At 36.6% G+C, this 11548-nt stretch overlaps 1 protein-coding gene across 1 annotated transcript; it reads right to left on the bottom strand.

The window, feature by feature from the left end:
- Window positions 1–5972: 5972 nt before the first annotated feature.
- LOC134667996 (organic cation transporter protein-like) lies at window positions 5973–10525 on the bottom strand. Its single transcript, XM_063525431.1, has 7 exons — window positions 10274–10525; window positions 9932–10163; window positions 9647–9731; window positions 9275–9445; window positions 6854–7495; window positions 6377–6558; window positions 5973–6158 (listed from the first exon to the last, which is right to left on the bottom strand). Exons 1-7 carry the CDS (start codon window positions 10480–10482, stop codon window positions 6000–6002), a joined length of 1680 nt encoding a protein of 559 aa, XP_063381501.1. The 5' UTR covers window positions 10483–10525; the 3' UTR covers window positions 5973–5999.
- Window positions 10526–11548: the final 1023 nt, after the last annotated feature.

Here is an 11548-nt window from a genome sequence, read left to right as displayed (position 1 = left end):
GACCTCGAGCGCCGAACGCAACTTTGTCAAAAATCGAATAAACCGCAATTTTTAAAGTAGACTAAATCTGCTACAATAAGACACTAGAATTGTCTCTGTACATGTAATATTTTCCGAGATAAAGCCTTTCAAAATTTTATAATTTTACATCAGTTCTTAGGTATAATATAAGGGTTAGGTAGGTAATTTATATGGAATTCATCACCGCCATGTTCTATAAAATATTTATTTTCAATATTTTTTTTTTCAAAATACGCACTCATACATTTTTTTTATGGAATATAAATATTTTGTAGAACGTGGCGGTGATGAATTCCATCCCCTTCCACTTAACCCTTATATTATAGCTAAGAACTGATGTAAAATTATAAAATTTTGAAAGGCTTTATCTCGGAAAATATTAGATGTACAGAGACAATTCTAGTGTCTTATTGTAGCAGATTTACTCTACTTTAAAAACGCCCTAGGAAGTTACTACCAAAAACTAGTACTTTAGGGTTATAATCGCCCAAATCAAAAAAAATTGCGGTTTATTCGATTTTTGACAAAGTTGCGTTCGGCGCTCGAGGTCACAAACTTGGATTATTCATTGGGACAACATCATAAACAAGTCTGCAAAAAATCAGAACTACCGGATTTGACGCAAAATAGCCAGGTTACAAAATTCGACAAAGTTACTGGATTATATACGAAGAAAAGAGACCAAGGCTTCCAATGCCCCAGGCTAGAATCGAACCAGCGTCCTCTGCTATCGAGGCAGGTGCCTGTTATTATTAGTATTAGTAGTGTTCCTACTTGAAATAAAAACAAATTAAAATAAATTTAATTTGTTCCAATACTTCATGATTCATATTTTGAATTTTATGGCGTTTACGTAAAACGTAGGAGGAAACGGGGTCATTAGAACTATTCGAAGCATGATGATTTTTGGATGATTTTCGGAGGGGGGGGGGGGGGGCAAAATTCAACGATAACGATATTTCATCATAACTTTGTTTCATTCATCGAGGTAATTTATTTCAAAAATAGTAAAAATAGAATTAAAAAAACGTTTTCACCTCTTGATTGAGTAGCTACTATAAAACGAAATATATAATGATATATTTAACTTTATAACATGTATTTATAAAACTTCATCCAAAGTAATTCGTCATCAAAGACAAATCAAAACGCCGTTTTAACCATTAAAGTATTTCAAAGACCGAAGATTTAATATCAACCCTTCAAATATTTACTGCAACTTCAAAGTACGCGGAAATCGCTAAAAATAGTTATATAACCCTTTACTGCAATCGCCTTCAGAGTAATTTAGTCATACATGACCAATGCAAACATGACCTAAATCAAATGTATAATGATTAAAGTTGTTGGTTAAGACTAAGTCTTTTTGACGGTTTTTCAGACTTGCACATCGATTGTCACATCAAAATCAAATTAAATTGTCAAAGTACGAAAGATGTCGGAAATTATATTTTTTGACTGTAGGAATGGTAACAAATCGTTACGGTACCTTAATTCTGCCTCGTCCGAGGCGAGAGTTAAGAAGGCAATATTAACAACAAACCTGTTCGGAAACACTTCCACAACATAATTCAAGATAAATTCGCCGTAAGTCCGCTCAAAGAAACGCCGGGTCAAACGGAAATCGTAATGCTAGGCCGGACCGAAGCCAAATTTAGTAAGACTTGTGCCTTTGGTGAATTTTTAGAAGCCTGTAGCTCTACTATGAGTTCCGTCAAGTTCCGTGAATGACAGTCGATAGTGAGAAAGTTAAGGAAAATGTATGGAGTAATTGTACAGAGCCTCTACCGGTCACCTAAAGAACTAAAAATTTCAATTGGTACCATGAGTTATAAACGTTTTTACGCGAGTTTTCCATACTTGCCTAACTTCACACCTAAAACGCTCTCTTTCTAATTATATAATGAAAACTGAGCCAGAATTATCCTGCGTAAATACTTACGCGAGTAAACGTGACAGATGTTATCGAAAAATACGTGCGTTTCCAACGTGACATTTCTGTCAACTTGTAAACACAACAAATACGCAGATTTTTCACGAGTATTAATGCAATTTTCAACGTAATATGTATAAATTTATAACAGTACGTGAACTTCAAGCAAAACTTTAAGGGGTAAATCAATTAATAGCTCGATAAAAGGCTGATTTAGTACAAAGGTAATGAGATATACTTGACATCATATTTTCCTGTTTCTACTGCTACATTTGCTTACGAGCAGTTTTTGGTTTTAGGCAAGAACCAACATTTCCATGAAAATCCGGATGGCATCATGCATGCATGCGTATGCATGTATGCAATAAGAATTAAGGGTCATTACAAGGAGCGGTACGATATGCTGCTGCTTTTGTTGCTGGGTGCACACTGCACATAACACATATAAGAATACCGCAAGACCTATTATAATATGTACGCAAGAACTCCTACGTATTTTATTAAGTATTATCATCTTACATAAAATAAAACATACAAATATTCTGTGAGTTTATTTATTGTTCTTTAATAAGTAAGTATAGTTTATTTTCCGATGTTCAAATTCTTGTGTTTGATACCTAGGTAATCGTTTTTCATGTCAATTTGGTAACAGGAAATATAATACTTTCTTCAAAAACTTTTCGTGGTGGTTTAGAATCTGAAAATTTAAATAAGGTTTAAACACATTTATTGCCAAAAACCCGCTGCGTGGGTTCATTTTGTATTGGAAATGGGGCGCTTGGCACTGAAATATACTCGAGATCATTTACTATAAAATTAAGATCGCTATTAAGGTCAGGGTCTGTGCGGAAAGAGAAGAGTCGTAGGTATAAGTATGGGCTCCCCTACATTTCACAACTCTTCTCTTTCCGCACACTCTATTTGATAATGGTACTTAGCAGGAGACGGCCGTTGTTATGATGCGGACTGAAGCGGACCATAATATAATATATACCTATTTTAGTATATTAAGATTTCTTCTCATGTGTGTACTATTTTCATCATAGGTAATAAATATGTAGCCAAAAGTAGCCTGTATAATCGCGCCATATACTTTGCTTCCTATTTTTTAACACGCAAAGTTATAATTTTAACTCGTTAATTAATGATGTTTACGTAATTATCATATTTTGCAATTTTTTTCTTGAATACAATATATTTTATTTTATACATTGTTTACTAATATTGATGTGTTTATTATTTTCGTAACTATGGCAACGTCAAATCTTAAAAAAAATTAGAATGAAGGTTGAGTCAGTAACAAAGTGACAAAATTGGTCTTAGAGCATTTAATAACTGGAGTGGTCATTGAGTGCTTACTGTTAGGATTAGGGTTCCAAGCAGGAAAAAAAAGCTTGTTTTAACACCAAATAATGTTTCTTAATCTCAAGCAAGACTACATAGTAATGGCGTCTCATACAAGAAGAAAGAACAACTACATTTGTTTTATATTGACAACCGAATAAATCAAATATCATAGGGCCCGATTCGGATTTTGAAATAGATATCTATTAGATATCTTTTAGACATCACCATCAAGATACTCGTAGGATAACGATATGTTTAAGATCTAACCTGTCAAATTTGACATTGGCGTGATTCTGGAGATACTCTTGAACGACTTCCTCGGGATTTGACTTAGAGATCCAATTCACATCTAATAGATATCTTACGCTATCTAACGTAAAAGTGACATTGGTTGCCCGAATTGCGCTGCAAAAGATAACTAGTTGATATCTAAACTATAACGTATCTAGAATGGATCTAGTACGTGTCGTCTCTTGTGAATATCTTGAAGTTCGAATACGGCAGATACCTAGTCTATATTCTTTATTTTTTTTGTTGACAATATTACTCACCCCTGTGCCGAAAAACTTGCACAATTGTGCAAACTTTTGTATGGACTGACATGGCTATTTGTACGTTACGTACAAATCATGTAGAAATAGCAATACATTTGACGTCCCCGCGTTTTGTAAAGAAAATGACAGCGATGACATCTCCTTTCTAAATGCTCTAAGTGGCGGGTAGAGGTAAAGGAATACAATCTCCATGTAATTAATTAATGAAAAAGTCTCCGTCAAAAACCTTAAGAGGGAAGTATACTATAATAGTAGTACCAATAAAAGTCTGCAGCGGATTTGACAGCCCACGCAGCTTAAGTGTTATTAATTTCATAGAAGTTTGACGTTTAAAATGACACTTGCACTGCGTGGGCTATCAAAATCGCTGCAGACTTTTTACGGTCTGACTATACGTCGTAATCGTCCATACAAAAAGAGAAAACGTTTTTCCACTTCTAAATACGAGAAACTTCCATTCTCCATGATTTTTAGTATGGTAATGATACAATGAAAAACTAGGTTTATGGGTTTTCTTTTTTCGCTACTCTGGAGAGATTTAGAAAAATTATAATAGCTGACAGCGTGCCCAGTTTTTGCAAATATTCTCCCATAAAGGAGTTTTCTCATAAAGTCATAAAGGATTCTCCTTACCTCTACCCTCCATATTCACGGCTACCATCATTATATGTAACATTATTTTCTGTGCATCTCACTTGCACTAATATGCGAGAGCGAGATGCATAGATAGTAAATTACGTAGACGTGAGAAAATGTGTCAATTTTCTTATTTAGTTCTTTAAGTGAGTCCTAGAGGCGCTGTATAAAACTCCGATATAACTCTTGCTCTGTTTTTTAGTATACTTAGAAAGGGACAGCATCGTTTGGAGTGGAGTGAAGTTAGGTACATAAGACCGTAAAGAAACGTAAAACGTGACACACGGCACGTTTATTCACCGAGTGTAAGTGAAAAATACTCTGCCAACTGATAGTAGAGCTACTGATACTTATAGGGTAAATAAGTACCTAAATATTATGTAAGGTCAACACGAGTGTGGCTAGCTTTAAAATTGGAGCCTGTTTACGTAATAAATTCCACCTCCCTTTTCACCCCCGTAAGGGATGGTTTCCGGGATAAAAACTATCCTGGTAAGGACATTTCGGGGGGGTCTTCCCCGGGACTCAAATTATCTCCATACAAAATTTCATTTAAATCGGTTCAGCGGTTAAAGTGTGAAAAGGTAACAGATAGACAGGATTAATAACGCTGATTTTTACTTACTTTACTTTCATGGTTTTTACTAATAATTATACGTAATTCGTTCAAGTTGATAAACAACACCAAGTGCTAGTAGTTTAAAAAACTTGCGCGCCTAGATGTTGATGTCAACTTTAGCCAGTCTTCTCCGAGACCACGGGAACAACGCCGTCCTCGAAATGTCGAAGGTAAATTAAAAATTTAAATCAATTTTACGCGAATAAGTTCCGATGTTGTGAATAATAAAGAGCTACTATCGCATTTGAAATATTAGTATGACTATTATGTAGTAGGCATTGCACCACAAAAGTAAAACGTCGAAATTCAAAATTTAAACTTAATTTTATGCGATTAAATTCCGACGTTGTGAATAAAAGAGTTACTATCGCATTTGAAATATTAGTATGTCACTTAACTAACATAAACACAATTTACTAATGTAAACGAGCCAACTATTACGTCATTGTCCGCCGCTACCAGCGATAAATAGTAGATTTTAATTAAGATGACAGCACAGCCCGATTGCACCGTCGTTTTTAACGCCCGCCATATTATCTGTGGCAGTCGTGGACTCATAAAAGTGTTATGAGTTCATATCCAGACTGGCGCCGTAGACGGAGCTAGAGAAAACTACAGTGGATTTATTTTATTTCAAAATATTGTGAATTTCTTGGTAATTCAAATGACAATGTGATAGGGTACAAAAATACTGTATTAGTATTGACACGATTAAGACGAACGGGCATGACGTCACATGACCCCTTCTCCATAATAAGCAACTGGTTTTTTACTGTATATAAGATTCACTTATTACTTAACTTTCATTCCACTCCAAATCAATTCTAGTTATTTTCGATTAATTCATTTATTCCATCACCCATTTCAGATTAGCACCATTCCAGCATATTTATGTAGAATCTCTCTTTTTGCCAATATCCGAAGCTTCTTCCATAGTGTCAGGGAACTTAGCTCCAAGTGTCTCAGGTGTGATGAATACGAGGCATCCGGAGATGAGAGCAAAGCTTCCAAACAGCACAAAAGGTAGTTCCTCGAATGTAGATTGGCCCTGTAAGCAAATATCCTATTTACAAGCAAACATTTACATTGATCAAAAGTTATTCAAGTAAGTATTAGTTATGAGATTTTAGTTGCTTTGAATGTTGCAATCCCATAAATGATATTTAATGGACATTATAGTTTGGATATTTACTTAAGTTCCTTCTCGGAATCTATATTGTTTAAAACGCTCGAAAATTGGAGATTTGGCGACTAGACCATCCTTACCATGGCTGGAGTAAGTGGAGCTAGAACAGAGCCGATTCTCCCAACCATGGAAGAGAAACCCAACAGGCTGTGGCGATACCTGGTCGGGTACAGCTCTGCCGTGTACACGTACACCGCTGTAGTTACCATTGCGATGGCAAACTGGCCAATTAGGTACACCGTCAGGGATATTCCGTAATAGCCTGAAACCAAAGATTTTAAAGACAGTATCAAAACACTCAATTCATATCAGTATTTTTATATTGAACTCAAAATGGTAGAATACTGTAATCTACGCTTTTGAAAAATATACTCGAGAGGTGATCTATGACTGTGACTTCGATCTGTATATTTTTATACAAACCAATTAATGTACCTAGTAACTACTCTCCTAACTATAACTGCTTGGCGAGGATTTCAATAATTTGATTCTATCACTCAAAATTTTACTTTTATATTCAACAACAGTTAATGTATAAATTAGAATTAGGTACCTACCTGAAGGAAGGAAGATGTATGTTGCTTGACAGATGGCGCATAACCAAAACGCGCTGATAAGTACAGGCTTTCTCCCAATCCTATCCAACAAAAACATAGAAGTCCAGTATCCAGGAATCTCCACTGCCGACACAGCCACGTAGTTCAGATACCGGTTACCAGATATGTTAACAGCGTTCACCGATAGGCCGAAATACACAAAAGTGTAAGTCATCCACCAAACGGGTGACACAATACATCGAATCAGGACATGTTTATTCCTGACCACTTTAGACATTAAGCAGGGCTCTTTCGGGTTTTCAACTGTGTCTAGAGCTTTCTTCCTCTTTTCTTCATTTACTGCTTTATTTAAAGCTTCTAAAGATTTTTCTGACAGACGTGTTCCATTAAAGCGAGCTGCGGTATTAAGAACACCCTCGGCGTCTTCGTAGCGACCTTTGCTCATGTACCAACGGACTGATTCTGGGACGAGCCAGAATGAAAAGCAGATTATGAGCATTGGACCATACAGGACCTGGGTAAGTTGGCGCCAATCGTGAACTGCCCAGGCGACTAAACCCGTGTAGACGTTGCCAACAGAGAAGAAAGTGTTCATGGATGCTCCACTAACAACTCGAATGCGTGGTCCAACCAGTTCCATCACTGCATGTAATAAGAAATGCAAATTTAAATTATCAAATTTTTGTTTCAAGTTGTGTTTATAGTCAGACAAACATAATTTTACCACACTCAAAAGATAGTACGATATCAAACATAATTTTTAAGAAAAAAAAACCGACTTCTATGGGGCCCGGTGAAAGATTATGGGAGATGGTGCACTATGTAGAAAAGGAGGTAAAACCAGTACTTTCTAGTAGCATTTCGTTTCCGTAAGGGTCGTAGTTCTAGCCTAACCTAACCCACTTCTCTGATAGCAGTTTGGTTCTGTGAGGATCGCAGTTCGAACCTAATCAAACCCACTTTTCTAGTAGCATTTCATTTCTGTAAGACTCGCAGTTCTAACCAAACCTAACCCACTTTTGTTCGGTTCTGTGAGGATCGCAGTTCAAACCTAACCTAACCCACTTAACGGCGCATGCGGTGCGGTGTACGGGAGTTTGAGCGGGAGGGGTTTGGCATCATCATACCCACATTTTATGGTAGGTAATCATAGTGGTTTATTTAGTTTAGGTATCATAGTGGTTTTCCGGGTCAAGGTCCGGGTCTCTGAGTCAGAGCCCGGGTCCGAGTCCCGGTTCGAGTCCGGGTCCGGGTCCGGGTCCGAGTCCGGGTCCGAGTCCGGGTCCGACTCCGGGTCCGAACCGGATCCGGGTATGAGTCCGGGTCCCAGTCCAAGTCAAAATCGAAATTCGAAATCACCAAACATGTACTATGCGTCGTTGAAGAGTTCTGTTCTGATCATCATCAGCAGTTCCACTTCATCAAATGCGACAGTTTTTAATGTAAATGCTTGATTTTATGATGAAAATACAAGAAATTCTATACGTATGCCTTTAAGATTTGAGGAGTTCCCTCGATTCCTTATGGATCCCATCATCAGAACTCGAGCTTGACAGAAATGTGGCTTAAAAACTAAACTTGCTTAACAAACATAACGAAGAGGACAAATCGCCAAACGTGAACTATGCGTCGTTGAAGAGTTCCGTTCTAATCATCAGCAGTTCCACTTCATCAAATGCGACAGTTTGTAATGAAAATGCTTGATTTTCTGATGAAAATACAAAAATCTCTATACGCATGCCTTTAAAATTCCCATCATCAGAACTCAAGCTTGACAAAATTGTGGCTTAAAAACTTAACTTGCTTAACAAACATAACGAAGAGGACAAATCGCCAAAGGTGAACTATGCGTCGTTGAAGAGTTCCGTTCTGATCATCATCAGCAGTTCCACTTCATCAAATGTCACGTTTTTGAATGTATATGCTTGATTTGTTGATAAAAAACACAAAAATCACCATATGTATGCCTTTAAGATTTGAGGAGTTCCGTCGATTCCTCATGGATCCCATCATCAGAACTGGATTTTGACAAAAACGCGACCAATCTGTATGCATATACATACAATCAAAAAAATAATTTTCAAAATCGGTCCAGTAATGACGGAGATATGGAGTAACAAACATAAAAAATAAAAAAAATAAAAAAAATAAAAATAAAAAACATACAACCGAATTGATAACCTCCTCCTTTGGGATTTGGAAGTCGGTTAAAAAACAAATCAAATCCAAATGTACGTTATTTATTAAATATTTATCATTGAAAATCATCATTCAAAAATTCGATTCAACCAGCAAATATAAGTTACTTTGCCTCATATCACATGCGCATAAAATGCAACTTTGCTATCGGTTTTTAAACAATCAAAAGAGACTTTGACACCACACCCAGTTGGTGTAAAACAAATGTGAAAGAAGTCTTACCCAAAATATAAGCGCTGGTGAAGACACCAGAGCCAAAAGCGGGCTCCAAGAATTGCAAGATTGTGAAGCTCACGTAGGTATTGGCCCAAGAACGAGCCAATCCTAGGCAAGCGCGTATGAGGGCGTTGACAGCCAGCGCTGTTCGTCTTCCCCAACGATCCGATGCATATCCTGCAGTCAACATCAGATAATAGAAAAGAAAAAACAACAATAAGAAATAATATAGAACAGCTTTTTTTCTTTCATTGACAGAATGGGATGAATTCACGGTAAACAAATAAGAACTGAACCAGTTCTTAGTTTATAGATTAAGTTAGTAGTTAAAGCCTGCAATGCCAGTCGGCGTAAAAAGATATTTTAAAGATAATTTACCGGTGATGGGTAGTGCAACAAGGGTGCCAATTTTACGCATAGACCCGATAAGAGAACGTTCCCACTCCTGGCAGGCCAGCCCAAACTGTAAAACCATGTAAATTATATCAATATATATGTAGACAAGTGTAACAGACTCTCAAGAAAATAACAATCATTTCGGCAGGAATTATTGAAGATAAATAAAAATCAACATACTTTTACGATAAAAAATAATGTTAACAGCAATTAATCGACGAGGAACTTGGCCCTAAGACAAAAGTACCAATGAAAACATGAACTCACAGTGTGAACTACGGAGTCAGTATTCTCATAAACAAATTTCTCACAGTCGACGATATGGTTAGAGTCGAAGAGTGTAGCAGGGCAAGTGGCGTTAGCAAAGGTGACGGCAGAAACATTAGCAAAGCGCCGGCAACTATCAAATGAGGTGCCAGAAGGCGGGACAGCGTTCGTAATCCAGGATGGTGAAAACTTGTTGGTTAGTTCGTCTGTTTCGCACTCGGGAATAAGACATCTGTAAAGAAACCTCAGTTTTTCATTGCTCCTCATTCTATTATAGTTATCTCTCTAATTTTCTCACAAAGTATTAAATATATATTATAGGTATACCTACAATCTACAAACCTGGTGTTTATCCTAGCGGTTGTAAAAACGTATTCTGAGGAAGCGCTGCCACTAAATATCACTGCAAGTCCACACAACGCCACTGTTCGAAGCTGGAACCATCCAAACTGTCCGATGTCTTCTAGTAAAATTGTGTCCAGATCTATTCCAGTCTTTGCTTCTGTTTGTTTCATTTTAGCGTCATCAGTATTGCTATTCTTTTCCTCCATTTAACCTCAATATTTTCTCTTTTTGTTTCTTAATCGTCTGAGATTTTCCTCGTACTTAAATTTATCATAAATACAAGTACGTATTTAAATTAATATATTTATGTTATTACGACTGTCAACACTTTAAAGTAGTCAACATGGCTATTGAAGTTTGTTAGCATTATTAATTATGTTGCCATTGTGGCTGGTTTTGTAATACTGTGGATATGAAAGTAATTGATTTCACTATGTAGGTACCTATTTATCTTCAGGTTCGCATCCTATACACGTGTAGTTCAACTTTGTAAACGATAAGTTGTGCTATCTTTGATCCTCACAAGATTATAAGGATATCTGAGTCAATAAGTGAGACTATTCAGGTCTATTTGCGACAAAGTATGACTGGGCAGATAAAGATTGTATATGTACGAGCTACATTGTAACTGAATAAACAGTATGTACGAGTATAAACACTGTGTCACTATGTAACAACATTGAAACAATTATGAGAATATTGTAGCTCTTCAAGAATAATAATCAAGGTCTACTGATATATTACAAAATGACTATTTCACTCACGGCATAAAAATTATGATGATAAAATATGTTTGAATGTTTCTCTAACCGAAACTTATGTTTGACTGCAGCGATGCACTATGAGAATGGATTCTAAATCCTTAAAAATACTCAAAGATAAAAAAATATCATTATGGCGTAAATTATCTCTACGGATTTTAACAATGTCACTCAATATCTAAACAAAGAGAAGAGTTTAAGAACCTAGGCCGGAAAAAAACGTCGGAAAGTGTTTAATAAATATTACTCACACTGATAATTGGGACTACTTATTTTTGCCGCGTGGTCCGACAGTCTTCTCCGAAATGTCGGACGACAGGAAATTTTAATTCCTCGCTGTCCGACAACTCGGTGTATAAAGAATTTTATATTCCATTTCGTTCGACCATCGAACCATGAGGAATGCTAAAGTTCCACTTCCACTTAGTACGAATGTGAAAGCACGAGGAATTCCAAAATTCACCGATTTTCCGATTGTCGAACTACGAGGAAATGTAAAATTCCACTTAGT

This window comes from Cydia fagiglandana, chromosome 10 (assembly GCF_963556715.1).
Source record: "Cydia fagiglandana chromosome 10, ilCydFagi1.1, whole genome shotgun sequence".
NCBI lineage: Eukaryota > Metazoa > Arthropoda > Insecta > Lepidoptera > Tortricidae > Cydia > Cydia fagiglandana.
Note: the sequence above shows the minus strand (reverse complement) of the source record. Positions and strands in the feature narration are given on the sequence as shown.